Source organism: Apostichopus japonicus, chromosome 8, assembly GCF_037975245.1.
Source record: "Apostichopus japonicus isolate 1M-3 chromosome 8, ASM3797524v1, whole genome shotgun sequence".
Taxonomy (NCBI): domain Eukaryota; kingdom Metazoa; phylum Echinodermata; class Holothuroidea; order Aspidochirotida; family Stichopodidae; genus Apostichopus; species Apostichopus japonicus.
The window spans coordinates 34,296,470-34,319,728 of NC_092568.1; the positions used below are offsets into that span (position 1 = coordinate 34,296,470).

The following is a 23,259-nucleotide window of genomic DNA, read 5'->3' on the forward strand; positions in this document are numbered from 1 at the left end:
GGACTACCAAAAATCTTCGTTTCATCGCTGCTTCTTAGTCAGTTTACACTGACTAAGGAAAATATAATCGCAGCTTAGTTGGTGGCGACGGACTAAGGTATTTTAACCCATGGACTAAGACCGATACGGACACCCGATTTACGCCATAATCGTAGCTTAGTCGGTGTCGACGGACTAATGTATGACGGACCACTTCGATTCAATTCAATTTGGAAACCGAGAGGCAACGGCAGCTTGCTGGACTTGGCATAGATTCATACGATCACTCTAAGCAACTTTCAACCGTAAATCACCCAAGAAGGTCTTTAGAAGAATGGAGGTATTAACTGCCATCGTCGGCCTACCTGTTATTCCTTTAACTTGAAGGTAAAATTAAAGTTAATTGTTAGGCCACTGGCACTAGTACTGTATTATGGTTAGTGTAACGCTACCGTTGTAACGCTACTGTTGTCACGCTGGCGTTTCGCAATACACAAGTGCAATGACAGTGAGTAGCCTATATATAGGCTTCTATTGGGTACTGCAGTGCATTCTCAACACTAAAGTGTGCATTCTAAACACCAATTAACAATGTGTTATGTGTGTATTGGGCTAGATTGAACAGTGGCACATAATCTTCTAATTTATTCCCAAACAAATGCTGGAACTATAAGTCTCAATAGTTTATTTGAAGTCTACACTCATTTGGTAAAATTTCCTGTAATTTCCCATGTGAATCTAAATGGGTAGGCTTTGTGATATTGAATAAGCAAGGCTAGACCTTCAAACGTACAGTCACAGTAGGCTGAACAAATTATGTTGGCTAGTCAACGGTATTATATGTTGCGAGCAGTCAGGATGCACGCTTCAGTTCTATTTAACCTTCTCATTTATCATTTTTTAGTATTTAATTTCCGGTCACACCCAGGAAACAATTGCGACATTCCTTCACGGTCGACTTGTTTACTGTAAGAAGTATTAACCGTTTTTTCTCAGGAAAGCTTGATAGTCTGAAGTTATTATAACATGTGCTTTTAGTATACTGCCAAAAGAGTAAGTTGTTGTATTTGCATTGATATTTTATGTAGAAGTAACGGAAAATTTAGTATGTTTAGTTTGGTCTAATTGCACGTTTTTTTTCTTCTGTCCAATGTAGTGCAGGGTTCACTTGCACGAATTCAAATTATTCTGTTTATGTATATGTATATGCATCGATTCGTAGATTATGATGTTTTTTTGACATTTATTTGTAATTCAAGCATATCTGTTTAGTAGCAAAGTTTAAAGGTTAAGATTAATTAGTTTTCTCTTTTTGATCCTAGATTGAATGAAACTCATTGACGTAAATAATTGATCAGATCATACAGTTTAACGCAGTTCCTAAAACTCTGGGTATTCTCTAGTCTTCGCCGGTCCATTATATACTTTAGTACTACTAGTAAGACTAAATCAAGACGACCGCAAGACAAACTTAGTGTAACAAAGTACTGATTCTCCTCTAGCCTAGGTCTAAACAGGCTTGTTATGTGAGCAAGCAAAATAACAACTAAAAACGATTATGCCTATAAATAAGTTGGCTCAGTGCATTTCTGTTTCTAAAATTTTATATTATTAAAGATCATAAAAACAAACAAAGATTTAGCCCATGTTTTATTATCTCTGTATTCTGGGCATTTGATTCTGGTTGCAATGGTGATGACACTCTCGTTCAAATTTTCAGCTTTATACAGTCTGCTTCAAACTTTGGGATTGTTTTTTGAGACTATAGTGGAAGCAAATCTCACATAACTTTGTGGTGACAACTTTTTTTTTGTTCTTTTTCAAATGATGAATACTTTGCTGTTTTTTTTTTCCAGCAGGAATTGAAAAGCCAAATATCTAAGTCAAGGGTGAGGTTTCCTGTGATGTACGACACCAGTGTGGAGGCAACAACAGAAGAGGAGAACTGTGTTATATATGGCTTAAAGACATGTTTTAAGATGATATATTGGTACCCTTCGCAGAACAAAAGAGTTTATCCAAGAGTCCAAAAAGCAAAGGAACAAGTACCATAGAGAAAAAAGATGGAAGAGTGAGTTTAATTATTGTACCCAACTGTTTAATGATATTAAAGATACTTTTCATAACCTGTTTTAAAAAAAAAACAGTCTAGTATATCATTTACGTGCAAGCTTCATAAGTTTGGTCAAATTTTCACTGATCTGTAGAGCGGGAGTCCAGAGGGTTTGGTTAGCTGGGAAGGTAACCAATTGCCTGGTACATCACAATGTTCACAATGCATTCCTGTATAAGAAACCTGACGACTGGCAAACCGACTGTGGTGGATGTGGCTGGGAGAGCAATTTAAAGTCACCTACCCTGTAATAGCTAACCTAGATCAGCTTTCATGGTAACCACATCAAAGTAAGAACAATGTGTCATGTATGGCCCCAAGAGCAACAAATGGCCATCGCCAGTAATTATTGGTGGTGGGGTACCCCTGCCAGTGATCAACAATTGACCCCTCACGGCTGACCTAGGTCAGCTCATGAGGTAACCACTTGAAACCTACTGGAAAATGTTGGTTAGGACTTCAGATAAAAGGGATGGGCATTGCCAGTAATTTTTATTGGTGGGGTACCCCTGCCAGTAGACCCCCAATATGCCCATCCCCTCATTGACCTAGGTGAGCTCATGATTTGACCAGTTGAAACCTACAGGAAAATGATAGGTATCACTTCATATGTAAGGATGGGCATTTCCAGTATTTTATATTGGTGGGCCACCACTGCCAGAGTTCGCCCATCCCTTACATATAGAATCCTGTCAATCATTTTCCAGTAGTTTTCAACTGGTTAAATCATGAGCTGACCTAGATCAATGAGGGGGGGGGGGGGGCATTTTGGGGGTCTACTGGCAGGGGTACCCCACCAATAAAAATTACTGGCAATGCCCATCCCTTACATATAGTGTCCTGCCAATCATTTTACAGTAGTTTTCAACTGGTTACCTCATGAGCTAATCTAGGTCAATGGGGGATGGGCATTTTGGGGGTCTACTGGCAGGGTTACCCCACCAATGTAAATGACTAGAAATGCCCATCCCTTACATATGAAGTGATACCTATCATTTCCAGTAATTTTTCAACTGGTTATCTCATGAGCTGACCTAGGTCAATGAGGGAATGGGCATTTTGGGGGTCTACTGGCAGGGGTACCCCCCCCCCCCAATATAAATTACTGGAAATGCCCATCCCTTACATATGAAGTGATACAATTTTCCAGTAGTTTTCAACTGGTTACATCATGAGCTCATCTAGGTCAATGGGAGATGGGCATTTTGGGGGTCTACTGGCAGGGGTACCCCACTAATAAAAATTACTGGCAATGCCCATCAGTTGTATCTGAAGTCCTAACCAACATTTTCCAGTAGGTTTCAAGTGGTTACCTCATGAGCTGACCTAGGTCAGCCTTGAGGGGTCAATTATAGATCACTGGCAGGGGTACCCCACCACCAATAATTACTGGCAATGGCCATTTGTTGCTCTTGGGGCCATACCTGACACATTGTACTTACTTTGATGTGTTACCATGAAAACTGATCTAGGTTAGCTATCAGGTGACTTTAAAATTGCTCTCCCAGCCACACTCACCACAGTCGGTTGCCAGTCGTCTGGTTTCATATACAGGAATGCACTGTGAACATTGTGATGTACAAGGCAATTGGTTACCTTCCCAGCTAACCAAACCCGCTGGGCTCCCGGTCTATTGGGCTCATTATTAACATGATTAACATAATTATTAAGCTTTGAAAAATAACTTGGTGTTATGCTGTTCAAAGCTAATAATTATTTGGTAAAGCTGCTATTCCTGGCTTATAATTTGAGGGACCTAGATTTAAATGTATACCTCCCAATATGTTATAAAATTTTAATGTAAATGTATGTTTATGATAATGTGAGTTATCATGTGCTATATCTGTATCTGCGCTTACACGTATATCATATTTTCTGTTCACAGGTCAATAATGGTGCAGATTTTGGCTTCCTGAAGACAAGTGGGAGGCCATTTGTAGTTACGAGAAACACTCTTTGTTTGTGAAGACTTAACTGGTGTCGATTTGGGGTACCACTTTAAAACGAAAGTCATGAGGAACCCTTGCCCAAGATTCAACTTTGCATTATTGTGCAGTGCTATACTTTTGCGATTCATGTTTGATCCATGAACTTGTCTTAACTTTGTTGGAATAAAATCATATTTTCAGATTTTTGTTTACAGTGATTTCTTCTCTATCTGTCGAAAGTCAGCCTTTGTAGACATCAGAAGTTTTATCAGAAATAAATACTGCCAACGTACACATTATTTGTGTTTCTTCTGCTCTCTTTTCTTTCAGTGATGCTAGTCAGTGAAACTAGTCGGGTTTAATTCTTTCAGTGATTCTAGTCAGTGCAACTAGTCAGTCGATACCGACCAAGAAAGGTTAGTCGGGAGAGGCACCATCCTGACTAATGTAAAACCTGCTATAAACTAGTCGGTGGCTCATATAAATTAGTCGGTAAAGACCGACTAATGTCACCAATTAATGTAACTGACTAATATACATTTACCGACTAAGAAATTGTTGATCGACTAAGCTGACGGACTAAGATGACCTACTAAGAAATCCAACTGACTAAGGAATAAATTAGTCGGTATAGCAAGTGACTAAGGCTATGTTAGTCGGGAGAGGCACCAGATGGACTAACGTTATGTTAGTCGGTGAACCAATTTAAGTTTTCAGTGCATGGTCAAATTGGGTTCATGCCTTTCGACTCGAGAAATGTGACAGTTTTGTAATTCTAAAGCTTTGTGTGGGATGTCGCTTTAAACACGCAAGACTTCGCAAAGGTTATTACAGTGTCAGTATGTACCAATAGCCAGCTTTTGATCTATCTTCCGGTTTTGGCCGAGGCATTTCGTGGAAGAACAAATCTGGACAGTGCGGTATGTGACGTATCGAGACGAAATAAGTATTGTTATTTATTCAATAATTAGTTTCCTGATGAATGTCTTTGTTTTTGTTTACAGATGCGTTTGCCTCGGATTTCTGAAAATTGTAAGCTACAAAAGCAACTCAATGCGTGCTGGAAGGAACAGGCCTGCCTCTATCTATAGACGACAGCTCCATGATGAATATTACTAGTTAACTTTACATCATAATGTATGGCTCTATTCGTTTAAGTTTACAGGAGTTGATATCAAAAGTAATGTATATATATATATATATATATATATATATATATATATATATATATATATATATATATATATATATGTATGTATCATTAGAAAAAACATAGAGAAATGTATGACTCATAATTGACAAATAAGGAGTACTGTTACAGAAATATATCGGAATTTTCGGTTCCCCTGGGACCTACGTCAGCAATACTTAGCAGTGGAATGAAAAGTACAAAATGTAACACAATGGATGTATGACGTTAGATCAGTGTGAGTGGCACTGTGGAATAAGTAGCCTACCAATTAAACAGAAACGAATAGGTATAGAACGGATTACACAAGTTTGTAGAAACTGGTACTTGTTTAGGGGTGACAAGTCTCTGTTGAGGCCGATATGAAACTTAATACGAAATATCCAATCGATTCCTTGCCGTTTGAGTTCAGTCACAGATTTGACGTTAAACACAATTCATATACATTTTAGGTTTTTTTAGAGAATGTCTATGAAGACTGAAATGCTTGGAAACGTGGAATCCTGCAAATTTCCGCTTAGGGTTTAATAATCACATATTCAATTCGTTATATAACGAAGTGAATTTTTGTGATTATTAAACCGTAAGTGGAACAGAGCCGTTTTATTTACTTAATCACCCTCTTTACAAAAACATATTCAACTGTGTTCGCTCTATTTATTCACTGTGGAGAAAGTTCCATTTATAATCGTTCGATTCGTACCAAATCTTCCTCAAGGGCGGCGGAACCGGGGGGCACAGGGGGCACGTGCCCCCCCCCCCCACTTTTCCTCAGGTTAAAAATGTGCCCTTTTTCTACATAAAATTGAGGTGTCTCAAGTTAGAAAGAGGCTAGGGAACCAGAATGAACACTCGGGAAGGGCCGTTTCCAGCCATCTAAGGGGTTTGCAAAACCAAAAATTTTCTTGTACGCTCCGCGCCAACCGATGGTGGCGCTCCGCTCAGATAGTCGTGCATACAACTTTGCAAATCCTGGCTAGGCCCCTGACTTTTAATAAATTTCTGTGGGTCAAACTCAAAGCTATTTCGAATGGAAAAAATTTGTTAAGATATTGACAAGTAATAAACTCTAATTCGGAAGATTCCTACATTAGCATCTAGCATGGTTTCACCTCATCTTGTCTCAAAAGAAAACTTGTTCCTTGTTTCCCAATTTGCACTTTGGATATTGCAGTGCTAGTATGCATATTTTCCTTGAGGGGGGGGGGCGTTGATGGAGTGATGTTTATACGCAAATAAGAGAATACAATAAGAGTTATAAAGGGTAATAAATATAAGGCTGCATCAGTCTAATCGAATTTCTGCAAAGTGCCCTTGGATGTCGGTGCCCCCCCAGATTAAAAGTGCTTCCGCCGCCCTTGATCTTCCTCCTTTAATTCTGACCATCCGGCAAGTAAAATTGCAGTCAAGCACTTCCGACACTATATTGTTCCATGCTTCCTTGCACAATAATAGGCTTTTTGTCATTTAGCATTATTAATGGGGGATAATAAACGCCTGATAACTTGACAGTTCTATCTTTTATTCATCCTCCTCCCTTGCACTGACTCACGGAGCATACGCCTATTAAAAGCCCCATTGACTTACAAACTAAATCACAAAAGTAATGTGGTCTCCAAGTTTAGATAGCAGTTCTCACTAGCTAAACGCTACCCATCATTGGATAGCTGGCCATTCATTGCACCATTTTTTTCCGTATTATGAACGTGCTGGCGCTGCGTGCAGATATTTTGCTATGAGAGCATGAAGTTTTCGTCATGCACTTGTAAACAAACCTCTTACTTAGTAGTAAACAATTTTTGCACGCTGCTCTTGGGGCCTAAATGAGTCTAAAATTGCCTCAATTGACCCATGCACTTCTATTCATGCTAAAACACGCAAGCCATAATAAACCAGATCCTGATTGATAACATATCAAAAAGATGTTCTCCTGCGGCTTTTTGGCACTTTGCCGAAAGGAGACTACTCCGGAGGATTGAAATAGACTCTAATAGGAGTATGCCACCCTCAGTATCACTGTGTAGCACTGAAAAACTTATAGTATCTTGTAACAGTATTGCGTGCAAATATTTTCACAAATTTTTCTACGATTATTGAGCTAAATTCAGCCAAAATATCATAGCAACCATCAATTTTTCAAAACCATATGAAGTTGCTTTTCTCACCTCATCAAAAGTACATGTTGTGCAAAGTTTGGAAGAAACAATCCAGAAATGAAGATGAACAAAACATTTCAGCAGCTTCTTTTGGTGGTCGGCTAGTGTTGCAATACCTCAATACAGGTACATGTTATGCATTGAGATGAATGAAAGCATGGCCATTATTCTTTCTTGCGTAGTATACTCAGAATAAATATTCTCTAGATATGCAGCATTACTACATCAATTCAGATTTGATTTATGATTAGTTCAGTTTAGTTGTGTTTTTCTGCAATTTTAAGTTTTGTAAAGGTTTCTACTAGTACTATTGTAAATTCATTATGCAATAATAACCGCTGTACTAACAAATAAAACTTTTATGGACTTCCTCAGTCAATGAAAGGTAATCACATAACAAAAAACACAACAGGCAAGAATATAGTAAACACATCTATTTATATAGCCAAATGTATTAATACATGTAACTATTGTTCAACATATATTGATCATATACAATTCTTTTGTGATGTATTTGATGTACAAGTCCATATTTCAGAATGCATTGTATAACCATCATGATCTTCCTAGCTTTGCGTAAAACAATAACTTAGGGCCAACCTTTTCAACCGAGAAGTTGTAGATCCTGGATTTCTCGGAAGAGAAGGACATGTATTGGTATGTACCAAATTTATTAACCAAAGACCGGTGTTTTTACCAAACACATATTTTGGATTTTTCAATTCTAGGTAACAATGATGGTTGTGTGGTACATCTTCTTCCAGGTCCGGTATTGCATAACCTAGGCTAATAAGTAATACATATACCAAAGCCAAAAACTCACAAAAATGTTCAGTCGTTCTACAACATAGAGTTACCTATACTCGAGATACACAAATACCAAGACACGTCTTTGCAACTCCATTAGAAATTACCTTTACTCTTCTAGATCTACCAAAGCAAAGATCCATGATGATCTCATCTATTGAATAACCAGTACTAAAAGACACCGTAGATGTGTGGAAGCTACTTCTGGACAGGGCTCCTTGCTCTGGATAATAAAATTACCTGCTCATAGATGAGTCCACACAAAAATACCACAAACGCAGTTTTGGTCACCACAGTCATTCCAAATATACACTGACAACTTCAGCAGGATCTGCTCTGAGATTGCTGAAGTTATCAGGGCAGATTGCTGAAGTCAAACACACCTTGTGTTTTTTTCTCAAAACACTGTAGTCTGTCTCCACAGTTTAGTTGCCCATCTTAATGCTATTGTGTCTTTGTAAGTTGCTACACATCAGGCTAGCTGATTGGCTGAAATAGATACAAATGACTGACAAATGGTATTGGAGTATTATAATTTATTCAGTCTTGTGTATGCCATAGACTATCTGCCATCTCTAAGCTTTGATTTACAGTCATGTCATCTGTGACCACTTCCACTGAGGACGAATGTTCTAGTTCTGACTGTAGGAAAGCATTACAAAGAAGGCTATCTCCAGGATTGGCTGGATTGTGATGCAAAGGAGGGTTTGTGGCCATGGTCAGCGTTGTGTGCGGTTGTGACAGTACTAACACTGAGCTTGAAGAACTGCCGGAATCTTCTAAATTTGATTTGTCTTCAACAGATCTGTCATGACCAAGTCCTGCAAATGGAGTAAGATAAAATTAATAGCCTCATTGTTTGCTTTAATCTTATTGCAATTTTTTTTTGATTTTGCATAAAGATAATCTGACTTTATCCCTGACTCTTAACTGCAAGAGTAGGGTAGGTTAGGTATCAATGTTGTAAGACTGCATGCAGTTGTTCCAGACTAAGTGTAACGTTGGTTTCAAAATGTAACAGACTTTCTCAAGACTTTAATCATCTGTATTGACATTAAAACAAATGTCTAGCGGTTCTTCATATTTATCAAAAATATTACGACAAATGAAAATAAAAAAAGATAGCAGTTCACCTACTGAAGCATTAACTCATACAAATTACACTGAAAGCAAAAATCACATTTCAAGACACTTTAACCAGAAAAATGTTCAAAGGCAGGAATGTCGTTGTGACGTAACTGATTCGCTTTGCGTCCAAAATATCCAGCATAGGTGGACTACGTACCCCATAGTACACTATACAGATGCCTATTTGCCAAAGGAAGCGTTTTGCCTATCCGGATTCCTTACACTGATTTAAACCATTAATGTTTTGGTTCACTTGTTATGCCGAAAGTTGACTTATTCACAGGTTAGGAGTTATAAACTTGAAGTAGTGATGAGAAAGTCTCTAGACAATATTTATTTCACTTTGATTGACTTTGCTATATATACTCTACATGATTAATACTTTATAATTAGTGACACTGCATTTATGTAGGTCATGGGTCTGAAGTATTGTTACACTGTCATGGCTTGGGAGGGCTTTTTGAAAATAGGACAATGTGATAGAGGCCGTAGAAATAATGTCGGCTGTGACTTCACAAACATCTTTGTACTGTTTATAGTTGGTAAGTTGTAAGTTCCAAATGATTTCTTCTCTCAACATGTAAAGCAAATTTTGTCTGCAAATGCATGCTTTTTTATTGTATTTTTCATTGATATGACAAACCTCTAAACTGCTCTTTTAATGCCAAAATATTAATCTGTTCAAGAACAAACAGAAATATCTGCTTTAGTAGACTATTAATCCCACCAGTTATGATGAGAGCTTACCTTCCAAGACAGACTGGTTAAGAGTTAGCCTCGAGTTTTCTTGATCCTTTATGGCATCTTGTACTGATAGTGTGTTGGCGTCTGAGCTAGAAGCAAGACTATTATCAGCACCTCAAAAAAGAATTAAAAAACTATTATTACATTTTTGTCTTTGTCTGACTGACCTGGCATTGCTACCATGGATATTAACAATCTTACAAAGGATATATATATATATATATATATATATATATATATATATATATATATATATATATATATATATATATATATATATATATATATATATACATAGCTTAAATTCTCAAAAGCCAGATCAGAGCAACTTGTTTGGTTTTATCTCTTTACAAATAGATCTTTTCCAACTCTGAAATATTTGAAACTGAAACATGAAATAGTTGACATCTGAAACACCATAAAGAGTTTGTCCATAATGGATTTTTCTGGTATTACATGGTGATTGTCAGTCACTACCTTTCGAACTGTTACCGTTCATACTCATAAACTTTTCTAAATAGGTCATTTACAGAGTATCATCCTCGGAGAAAACGGTCCTGTGATGGAGGTACTTATATATCAGTTACTGATATAATCTTTAGGTGGTAGTCAACTAACATGAAACCATCCCTGCATGCACAAAGGAACTCTTCATATGGGCGTAATTGTACAATAAAACAATGTTTGCACATTTGCCGGTCAGATTCATGCTATTGTACGTAACTGGCCACTCAAAGTTTCCAGTGGAAAGCTCCTCAAAGCCTTCTTTGTTTTTGTTTAAGCACTGTTCCCAAGTTTCAAATATATTGAAATCAAGCATCTCTTGTATGCAGGCTTTGCCATAGAATCTTGAGGCTTATAACATTAAGGTATACATGTGTGGGATTCCCACTATTTCACATCACTCCCCAACGAGAAGTCTTAAATCTCTTTCACACTTACTGTGGACATGATGGCCGACAGTATCCACCCAGCTTCTACAATAACTAAGTTTATCTTTGGGTTCACATCAAGAGCTAACATCATGAAACATTTGGGGGGGGGGGCATACTCCATGTAGAGTCTATATCCATCTGCCAGAGAGTTCTCCTGCCAATAATCAGCAGGTGAACATCTCTTTTGATATGTTATGAAACTGTTACGAATATCATTTATTACTAAGTCATGAGGTTTGTTTACAAGTGACAAAAACTTCAGGTTCATACTTCATAGTCTTGATACAGAAATTTGAAGGTGCCGTGAATGAGCAATGGTCATGGTCAGCTCTCCAGTGAATGAGTAGGGTTTTGCCAGTGAGACGATAGCGTGTAAGTCAATGGGGCAAGTCTGTGGAGTATGTTACTTTAAGAGACAAATTAAGATAAAGATCTCACTGCTTAGAGTTAGATCAAGGACGCCCGATTCCTTCAAGCTGTTCTGGTTGGCAGGGTCTCCATCATCAACAATGCTGCACAATAGTTGCAACTTGTGCCTCTTCCTATGAGCGTTACGACTGCTGCATTGTGAAAAGAGCTTACCGCATATCTCACATTCATATGGTTTCTCTCCTGATGAAAAGAATAACAAAAAGAGACAAGTTAATATTACTAACTTAAACAGGAGTGCTGTGAACTAAAGAAAGAAAAAAAAATTGCCAATCTTCTCACTCCACATTTACTCTACTCCTAGCATTGGTTCTGCCAAAACTATGGACATGTGATAAATCACACCTAGAATTTAGTTCCACAATCTGAGATCATTGAACTGGTTTGGAAAGAGTTATATCCGAAACAGGATTTGAACCTGTCACCAGTTTTACCCACAGGTCTCTATGCTCTTATCACAATGATCTGCAAGCTTTCATGGCCACAAGTGACGATGCAGGAGTTTCCATGAGGACTGACCCATGACCCACCAGGAGCCGCGCCCCTCAGAATCGTTGTTCAAAATGCATGATAGCTAGTTGGCACTATGGAGGTCACCAAGCTAGAAACAGTGTAGATCAATTTTCTAACATCTAGAAAAAGCCAGTTACCCAATGCAAGTTTCTTTATCATCCACTTCTTGGTTGCACTCAATGGTTTGCAGACCATCACTCTAACAGATGAGATGAGAATGAAAGTCAGTGAAACCTCTGCAAGGTAGGGAAGGTTCTATACTTACACAAAACCATTCCTGGCAAAGACTTGGCTAATAAATAATAAATCTAACTTGGGGTTGAACCTGATCTTTCAGCAACAACAACAAAAAGCAGAAATTAACATTTGAATTCTGATAAATTATGCATCCATTCACAGTGAATAATTTAAGTATTAAACAGTACCACTTGTTCTATAGTAGATACGCACCATCCATCAATTTAAGAAAGAAAAAAGGGCCTAAGGGATTAACATTTGTTAAGGTGAGTTCCTTTGAAGGTAACTAACAGTGAAGTAACATGTTGGCCATGGATGACCCTTTTTTGATGATTCCAGAATATTCTGGACCAACTATGTCTTCACTTCACCAGTTTAGACCTATTATTACAAAGCTGAAAATACATTACCAGTGTGTGTTAGCCTGTGCTTCTTCAAACTTGAGTTTTCTGCAAAGCTTAAATTACAATCTGCATATGTGCACAAGTATGGCTTCTCTCCTGGAAAATGAGAATGAGAAACAAATAAATCCACTTGAATGGTTGTCATGTATCCATACCTTTCACTGTCTTGTGAATGCTTACAGGGCATCTATGTGTTTTCTTGCAGTTTGAAAATTGTGTTGGACCCCAATATCAGTTTTATTTGACTTCAATGGTCAAAATGTCATGCATAACACACTCTAACATAAATTCCTGATAGTAAGAATGACTTGGTGAAGAGAGGATAATGGTTTGAACATTTCCAATTTCAGTCACAGAATTCAAACAAGATAATGAATTTTCTGATAGAAAAAAAAATTGTAGAAATTTCTTCTTTCTTTCATAGCAAAGACAAATACAGTGTACAAACAATATTCATAACTAAGAGCTAGATTTTATAAAGGGAACTATGTTCCTCTGCAATGTGTATCTGAGATAAGAAAGAAACGAAATGTCAAAGTTGGAAATATTTGCAGCATTTTATTCCTTGGAAAACCACTTGCTGTCACATTACAAAAGAATCTAGCCACTGGATCATGAGATTAAAGGGCAAATTTTCATGGTTTTTGCTGATTGTCCCTCTGACTACCTTTGTTGTCTGAGAAAATGTAGCAAACAACAATATGTACATTGTAGGAGACATGTGTAGGTTTGGTGAATAGAACACCAGCATTCTGGACGAGACCAATTTACTTAAAGTAGCTGCAATCTGTTTTTAATGTAAATAACTATTCATCCACCTTACGAAAATCCAAAGCTAATTAAGTTGTCACTTATTGAAGTATTATAACCATAAGAGCTGGAAGTACTTATATTATAGGCCTACTGTAAATCTTCACAGGTTCCTAGTTTCCATCATCACTCATGGACTTACAAGGCATCAGTATGGCCTTAAAATATGCTAGAATGTCTAATAATGGTCCAGTATGTTCTACTTCTCCAAGAATTTCAACAATCATCCTCAAGTCATATTCCCTCACTGAGACATCCTATTGTCTAACTGAACACTTTACATCTCTGATTAATGTAAAGGATCAGATATTCAGCAAATGACACTACCGTTGAAAACCATGGGAATGAAGCAGTTTTAGCTTTAATTTCTCTGATGATAATCTACAGTAGTAAAAGTCAATTCACAGGCAATGTTACTGAAAACATTTGAAACCAAATTTAAGCAAAAATGCAGCTATTGAATACAGTAGCTTAATGTTGTCTGTTCCAAAGGTATTCCACATGCTCTAGCTTTGCTTTTTTAACTTACATTGCTATTATAAGACTATGAAGAAAAAAATTAAAAATTCATTTAGCAATACCATACATATCTGTGAAATGTACATCACTCAAAAAACAATACAAATTGTAAATCCATGGAATGAATCAGTTGTTCCCATTTTGTGTACAGCGTTATAGAGGTTTCTGAAGTTTAGTAATTCTCATAGAATAGTAAGAATACTGAAAGCAAGATGCTTCAGTGTTCACCAAAATGACCAAATGTTTCATGCATCTTTTCATTTGTGTAGCAATTTGCCCAGTCTGCATAGCATTTTTATTGTGATACTGGATTAATGATATTCTCTGAAATCCTCTGTAATAATGCGGCTACTGTATAGAAATCCCTAACAACAGTATATTGCTAATTATGTGTCCAGCATAGTCTTAGTAATTGTATACATCAAAGTGACAAAGTCACATGACATTGCTCCAACATTTTAATTAATTTCATAAAGTGTGTTGTCAAACTATAAACAAACCAACTTGATGTGTACCAGGCACTGAAAATGTACTGTGACTGTCATCTAAATTATGTTATGTGTTATGTCTATTTGTTAATGTATTTTGGTCTCTTATACCTCCTCTGAGGATACATAGAGAAAATAAACTAAACTAAAGTAAACTGGATTCCTGTGACAAACAATCTATTGTTTACGGAATTCACTTCCCCCTCTCATACTTCCTTCTTTTCATACTTCCTTGTTATGGGAAGAAGCACAACTTTTTGTATCAATTTGAATCGGTCACTTATGACCACATGACTATAGTACTCTTATATGAAGGAAAAGAAACACTGAAGAACAATTCATGCACAACGATCAAAAAGTGGACCGCTTCATCACATTTTGCTGCACTCTGTGCTGTATTTGTCTCAATCTGGTGATGCCATTTCATATCAGCTATTGTGAAAAATTCTTGTCTTCCAAGTTTTAGGCAATTGCTTAGTCTGCAACCAGAATGCAACAATTCAGTCAGTTTCGTTTTTCCCCACACTGATTGACAGGAATCGTACCATTCAAGTTGTGGAAACAAACCGTGTCTTATTAGACTAAACCAATAAGGGAGCGACATTGATCTCTTCATTAGTCCCAGGGGTATTTGATTATCCTAACACACAGATTAGTGAGCAAAATATGTTGTTTTCTACATTGATGTCACTAGAGATGTTAAATAACTTGAGCCTAAGCTATTTAGACTTCACTCTTAATATCATCAATGAATACTCAGCTTTACAGACTTTCACTGAAGACCTTACAGGCCTAACTCGGCCAAACCTAATTTACTCTTAAAAGTCTGGACTGAGATTGGTTGGTTTGTCATTAAATTATTAATCTAATTAAAATTATTTAGCCTACAACACTTTGGATGAGAAGGACTGTTTGCCCAAGTTCAAACATTTCAAGTATGATGGGATAATTCAGAAGTCCTGTAAAAAGGGAAATTGGATGGTAACTGTTCTAGCCTTATCACATTTTGCATTGAAGCAATAACTAGCTGCTTTAAGAGTACAAATTTAATGAAATGATGTGTCATAAAATGAAGTCTTTATAAAAATTACCGGTGTGTGTCCGTATATGATTGGTTAAATTTCCTGAAGTTGTGAAGCTTTTACCACAGCCTTCCTCTGGACATTCAAAGGGTTTCACTCCATTGTGACTTCTCATATGGACATCCAAGCTCTGCACTGTGTAGAATGTTTTACTGCAAGCTTTGACTTTACATGGGTATGGTCTGTCATTTCTGGTGAAACAAAACACTAAATAATATAAAATATAAATATAAAATATAAAATACAAAATAATATGTCTTGGAATATTAGGTGATGAGTTTTTAGGATTGCTGTCATCAGGAGAAAAATGATAAAATTATGGGTTACCTAGGGAATCGATGACGCAGAGCTCAAAATACCAGGACTGTACGATGAATGACCAGTCAAGACATAATCATCCAGTATTTATGGGAATAAGTTTGCAGTTATGTCACTGTTGTGGGCATAATGCAACACTTGCTTTTAAAATAATTATAGAACGATGGCACAGGAAGTACTCTTCAATTGAAATATGACAGCATGCCAAACAGGATATTTAGATATTTTATGTGGCCATTATTCCAGATAAAAATTTTCCAAGTATGGGAAGCGTACCATCATTAATAATGACACTGTATTTGCGGTTTCGATGTCTGAGATATACCCCATATATCAATTAAAACTTGAATACAGTCAGGAATGTTCCTTAAAGGCCAAACTGATGTTGGCCTATCAGGTTACAAACACAGAGCTAATAAGCTGAAGCAATTATGCAAAGGTCTATTCTGAGCTAGATAATCCAACTGGCCGTATGGCTTCATTGACCAAGTTACTAACAGAATGCCCAAAGCTGGAGGTTGTTTTCCTGATGTTTTTCAAAGTAACTGCGTAATAATAGGTCACCATTATAACCAGGCTTTCAGTCATTCCCCGGAATCTAATGCTTACCCACTTGAACATCTCTTTCTCCCTAGGAACGGTGGGTGAAGCAATAGTAAAAACACTGTCTCTAAATTGTGACGATTCAGCATGTTTCTTTGCCAAGGGTATGTCTTGGCATTGCAATAACTTTCAAGGATGATATCACAGGTGCATTGACAACCTTTGAACTGAATGTGTTTGCTTCACACATATGCTACATAAATTATATTACCACACGAAATCCCAAACAAAGACTAATTCACATACCAGACAAATACCAGACAGGGCGCAGTGCTAAAACGTTCCAATGTGTGAATTAGGTAGATGCAAAGGTGCAGATGTGGAGTGGGAGACAGGCAAGAGAGGAGCGAAGAAAAGTCTTGATTCTCTCAAATAAAATTGAATAGTTCAAGCGCAAGCCAGCTCCACAATAACATGGCATGGAGAGAATCTTCAATGTCGATGGAAGCGCTCCAAGAATATTACTTGTAGGAAATTCAAACAGTTTAATATTACTAAAAAAGAGATTGACTTGGAACTTTGAAACCGTGATCCCTTTCTTACAGCAGACACAGTAACAAACATTAAAAGTCATACAGCACAGCAAGGTTATGCAATCTACTTACGAGTGTGTTCTGACATGGTACTTAAGATGACCGGGCCAGGCAAACCTGCGATTACAGCCATTGATTGGACATTTCAACACACGATTCCCTTTGTGAGTCTCTATGTGGTATCTGTAGTGACCGGATGACTTGAAACTTCTCCCACATTCCTCACATTTTATTATTTTATCTGTAATTTGTAGGAGAAAAAGATGAAGACATTTGTGCACAAGGTACTGCAATATAACACTTCAACTACAGAAATGTTCATGGTCTTTGCAATGTTTGCATATACACAAACACTAGCTGACCTGTTACCTTTAATACCAAAAAAGAGTTCTGTTGCATAATTTTGGACTCTACAGTACTTGTGATTCAAGAGTGGTTCACGTTATACATCTCTTGAAATGTCTTTCTCTAAAGGTTAAAACATGTATTTAATATTGGTCAATTTCAAACTGCCTTTGACCTCAACCATAAAGTTTAAGCTAACTTGGCTTTCTTTTATCTGATGTTGCTCATTCACCTTCCAAACAACATGATTTATTGGTATATATAAAGTGTTTAAACTTGGGCATCACAGAAACGTTTTCTACGCTAAAAGTATTTTTCACCTATTTTAAACGTCATTAATTCTAATCGGCACCCATGGGATTGAGCTATGACATTTAAACAAGGCTATATATAGTAAGAAGGTGGACATAAAAAGTAATTTTGATTTTGTTACCTTTCAGGAATTATTTTAACTTTGCATTATTGTCAAACTTTCAGTGCAAAAATGATATTAGAGAATAACAACATAGTGTGGGCATGTAAACATTTTAAATCACCAACCTGCTTGTTTGGGCTGTGCTGGAGTATTGTAGGTCTTGGCAATGTTTTCCTGGGTGGTATAGATCAGATTTGCTTGAGCAAAGTCTTTGAATCTCAAGAAGGATGGAAGGTTTGTTTCTGCTCCTCCTTTTGGCATATTGCCACCTCCGACCAAGAGGACTGGCATTAAACTAGATGACTGGATGCCATTTAGACCAGCTGCACCATTTTGGTTACTACTACCACCAGCGAGATTAGTGTTTGGAATATTCAGGATAAAGAGATTGGAGTTAGAATGAGCTAAATTGCTGAGAGAGTCCAGAACACCTGAATCATCGTTGCACTGAGAAGGGTCGTCCGCATATGAGACTTCCGATGCTGATGGGGGGTTTGCCCCGTCTGTCCCTTGAGGGGCGGGATTCTTGACCTGAGATGTGTTATCATCGACCATCCAGACTGCCTGAGATACCAGATTCAGATGCTCCGATGTCGGTGGGGGGTTTGCCCGTTGTGTCCCTTGAGGGGCATGATTCTTGACCTGAGATGGACTATCATCGATCATCCAGACTGCTTGAGGTACCACCATCGATGGGCTGAGCATACAGTGAGGATCTGGTTCCTCCAAAGCAGAAGAGGGAGTGTCATTCATCAAGGCTCTAGCAATGATGCTGTCTGCTGAAAATGTGTCATCAAGGCCCTCCTCTGTAGCTGCCATAATGGGTCAAGGTTAGAGTGTATCCCTTCACACAAAGAAAGACAAAACAACCATGTTTCCGATAGAGTTGACCAGCCAAACGTGCATGTCAAGTACTGTACCTGCGAAGGAAAATAGATTGGAAAATACCTCAATATTTTTACTGATGGTTTCATTCTTAAAATTCATGTTGGCACTGAAGATATGATAGTTTCACATTCAGTCATTTGACTTACTGCACTCATTTAACAAATTATGCATTATATATACTCTTTAAAGTCTTAAAATGCTCAAAATTATGATTTCCATGTCAGTCTGTAGCACTGTGCAGTTGTGAAACATCACCCTCAATAACAGGCAGACCTGTATGACTATGGTATTTTCAATAAAAGTGGGGAATTCTGAGACACAATCAACAGAAACGTTGAAGCATCGTCAGTATTCTGAAATATATATTTTCTTCCTTTCTTTTCATTTATTTATTATTATATGATTATTATTATACTATTGATAACTACTAGAGACATAAAGTCAGGTAGGGCTGAGGGGGTGGTAGGATGCATTATTTGCTGTATACATAAGACTACTTGTCTGGAATGCGTAGTGTTTTTTTCATAACTCTTTTGTCTTGCTTTTCTTGCTTTTATTTGAAAGATATTTTGCTTTCCCTATTCTACACCCTCCGTATAGTTTAACAGATTAACAATTTTTCACTGTTCATGTTGGCGCCTTCAAGATGAACAAAATCTAACTGTACATTGATTACTTGGCTTTGACCGTATACTGTACTGTAGATACTGGTTACCAAAACTGGTGTTCATCTTACAAAGTTGTAATTGTTCAGGGCAGTTAGTTTTGCCCTCCTCAAAGTTTCATAGACATGGTAGTTTTACCCTCCCCAAAGTTTCATAGAAATGGACATTTCTAAAATAGTGTACATAAAAATGTTTATTGAGCATTGAACAAATGAACTGAATGATGTGATTGGTTACAATGGACTTGGGTCATAATAAGAGGGGGATGTTATGTTGTATTTTTTAATTTCTCCTCTCTTCCAACCCACGGAGAACCGCTCTGAGGTGCAAAAGTAAAATAATTGGCAGATTGCCAGCTATGAAAACTGTGTGGTATGGACTGTGTACATAGTTGGCAATGCTTAGTGATTCTGTGTGTTTCGAAAAAGGAAATTTACATTTTCAAGAAATGGACTTCTTATTAAAAGCTGCCTATCTGACTTACCATGAAAAATGAGGTTTCACAAAGCTAAGTTTGCCAAAAAAATATTCATTACTGGGCAGGTCCAAGCTATTTGCACTGTGACGTACGGGACATTTCAGAGACTTAAATGTGTCTAAAAGTTATAAAAAATCTATTTTCCAGAAACTTTTTCAGGTTTTCATATTTGTTATTGCTGCTACTTTATTACAAACTTATGAAGATTTCCTACACTTGCTTTGATTAGGTCCCATCTTAATTGATGTACAGTGTGACGTACGGGACCAGAGAATTTTGTGTTTTTTTTGCTAAAGAGCAAAGCTGAAATCGCTCTGAAATTAGGAGGGCAGTGATCAAGCTGTTATAACTAGTGAATAGCCTAACCTTCCAAGGGCTAAGCTGTAACATATTAGAAAAAAATATGAAGCCATTCCAGTTCAGTGATTACACAAATGAAAATTGTCCTGTGACGTACGGGACATGTGACGTACGGGACAATTTGTCCAAATAAAAATTGACTATGAAAACTCATATTTTTATTCCTGAATATACCATAACAAGCTGATTTCTACATAAAAACATTCATTTGGATATGTCAGAACAATGTCATTTGTAATTTAATGCCATATTTCCTTCTTTCGGGGATCGAAAGAGCAGTGACTGTGCTTGTGAGATCATTCCACTACATAAAACATGGAATGCGTAAAGTATAAATCTACTCTACACATTCATCAAATACTCATAACATCAATTCTAGCTTTGTTAGACCACAAATGATCCAAGATGCAAGTTTTGGTGCAAAACTGTCTCGGTATATACTGTACAACACTGTATCATACTCACCACTATTGACCCTGAAGTTGAAATATGATCCATCCCATTCAAAACATACCAAAATGTCCACAGTAACATCAACATAATGTCCATCTATGAAACTAGTACAACAAAGAAAACTCTATAGACCTGATACTGGTTACCAGACCAAATACTCATTACATCAATTCTAGCTTTGTTAGACCACAAATGATTCAAGATGCAAGTTTTGATGCAAAACTGTTTCGGTATATATACTGTACAACACTGTATCATACTCCCCACTATTGACCCTGAAGTTGAAATATGATCCATCATATTCTACCAAAATGTTCACAGTAACGTCCACATAATGTCCATCTATGAAACTAGTACAACAAAGAAAACTCTATAGACCTGATACTGGTTATCAGACCAAATACTCATAACATCAATTCTAGCTTTGTTAGACCACAAATGATTCAAGATGCAAGTTTTGGTGCAAAACTGTTTCGGTATATATACTGTACAACACTGTATCATACTCCCCACTATTGACCCTGAAGTTGAAATATGATCCATCCCATTCAAAACATATCAAAATGTCCACAGTAACGTCCACGTAATGTCCATCTATGAAACTAGTACAACAAAGAAAACTCTATAGACCTGATACTGGTTACCAGACCAAATACTCATAGCATCAATTCTAGCTTTGTTAGAACACAAATGATTCAAGATGCAAAGTTTTGGTGCAAAATTGTTTTGGTATATACTGTACAACACTGTATCATACTCCCCACTATTGACCCTCAAGTTGAAATATGATCCATCCCATTCAAAACATATCAAAATGTCCACAGTAACGTCCACATAATGTCCATCTATGAAACTAGTACAACAAAGAAAACTCTATAGACCTAATAATGGTTACCAGACCAAATAGTCATAACATCAATTCTAGCTTTGTTAGACCACAAATGATTCAAGATGCAAAGTTTTGGTGCAAATCTGTTTCCGGTATATACTGTACAACACTGTATCATATTCCCCACTATTAACCCTCAAGTTGAAATATGATCCATCCCATTCAAAACATATCAAAATGTCCACAGTAACGTCAATGTAATGTCCATCTATGAAACTAGTACAACAAAGAAAACTCTATAGACCTAATACTGATTATTGAACAAACTCATGAGTGTTTGTCCTCTGCAAAAATTGGGCGAGCAAAACTCTACACTTGTAACTAAAAATCTCAATGTCTACTATCTAAGTTCAGGACACAAGAACATTGTTGCACAGTCATGATAGTCACACTTCACAATAGGCCTACGAAATGTTGAAATGCAAACTCAACATTCTTGAAGTTGTCCTCATTCAATGTCATTGTTGAATAGCATTGTAGATGATTCTGTATCCCACACACACACACAATTGACTTCCCGATAGTATATTGAACAACACCTGGGCTGTTGGTGGTCATCAGTCAATAGTTTATTTGGTGCCATGTTGTGCTCTTCAGGCATGCAGGGATTATAAGTTGCAACTACCATCTTTCAACAAAATAAATTTGTAAGCATTGGAAGGTTTCCAGTAGAGGTCCCCATTGGAGCCCATGCATGTTTATTATGTATAAATACAGGGTTTCCCCCACACTATGTCCCGTACGTCACATTTTGTCCCGTACGTCACATTTTTAATTTTGATAATTAGATTTGCTGTGAATATTTTTTCAATTTTTTTGGGATGGATTTTGTTGAACAATGTTCTTAATTAGAACTTTACAGAATATCACCAAAAAAAAATTGTTAGTCCATATCAAAACTTGAAAAAAAGTGCTGAAAATTGTGACGTACGGGACATCAGTATTTGGACACTAGCTAATTAGCATATTTAATTGATGAACCCCCAAACATAATATGTCAAAATTATTGGAAGGAAGGGTGTATCATGTCCCACATAACTTATATTCAATAAGTTCATATTGCTGGCAGGGAAATAGGATTCCAAATGTCCCGTACGTCACGCTGCAATTTGAATTTATGCAAATTAGCCAGCTGTAATTGTTCGAATAGGCAAAACAATTAAAAAAAATTATGAAAATCTGAAACTTCAATAATTCAGCTTTAACATGACACCACATTTAGGGTGCTTCAGTAAAGTTTGAAATTTGGCTTCTAGGGATACAATAGCTTGGACCTGCCCTACTTACGAAATAAATGATCCAAAGTATCACAAATTTATCTGCTGATACGCCATGCCTCTTGATTTAAACAAACCAATGAGAGTATGCACTGTAATGCATATTCAGTAGACTTTCCACCGTCTTCACAATCTCTCTTTGACTAGACCAAAAAAAACTTTATTAGAACTAGCTCTCTGACTAGGCTACTAATGTTATATTTATACCTAGGCTACTGCTACTAGTACCTACTAACAGTAACCTATTAGTACTAACTGATCGAAGGGACACTGACTTACCAACTTTATTGTATTTCAATTCAGCAATAGTCTCGCTTCCAAAGTCCTTTAAACAAAACTAGTTGTCCAGTGATAAGAACCCAACCCAGAGGAATAATTAAGTCAAGAAGCAAAGCTTTAACAAAGTTCTATCACTGTCATTTCAGTCATTAAATGACATGTTTCATCCCTGAACAACACTGGTGGTATATTGAAACAAGCAAAAACATATCTGATCAAACATTATTTTAAATTGTTCCCTTTTGGATATACACATTATCACTTTAATGTAATTGATATGTTTAAGAATACCGGT

At 37.0% G+C, this 23,259-nt stretch overlaps 1 protein-coding gene and 1 long non-coding RNA gene across 2 annotated transcripts; one reads left to right on the plus strand and one right to left on the minus strand.

Moving 5' to 3' along the window:
* The first annotated feature begins 378 nt into the window (after nucleotides 1–378).
* Nucleotides 379–4,738, plus strand: LOC139971901 (uncharacterized). The gene is made up of 3 exons (XR_011794530.1): nucleotides 379–1,032; nucleotides 1,836–2,050; nucleotides 3,978–4,738. It is a non-coding gene; the product is annotated as an uncharacterized lncRNA (long non-coding RNA).
* Nucleotides 4,739–7,784: 3,046 nt separating this feature from the next.
* LOC139971708 (uncharacterized) lies at nucleotides 7,785–18,585 on the minus strand. Its single transcript, XM_071978419.1, has 7 exons — nucleotides 17,801–18,585; nucleotides 16,988–17,156; nucleotides 15,471–15,652; nucleotides 12,569–12,658; nucleotides 11,418–11,591; nucleotides 10,048–10,158; nucleotides 7,785–8,993 (listed from the first exon to the last, which is right to left on the minus strand). The coding sequence occupies exons 1-7, from the start codon at nucleotides 18,492–18,494 to the stop codon at nucleotides 8,713–8,715; spliced, it is 1,701 nt and encodes a 566-aa protein (XP_071834520.1). The 5' UTR covers nucleotides 18,495–18,585; the 3' UTR covers nucleotides 7,785–8,712.
* Between the last annotated feature and the right edge of the window lie 4,674 nt (nucleotides 18,586–23,259).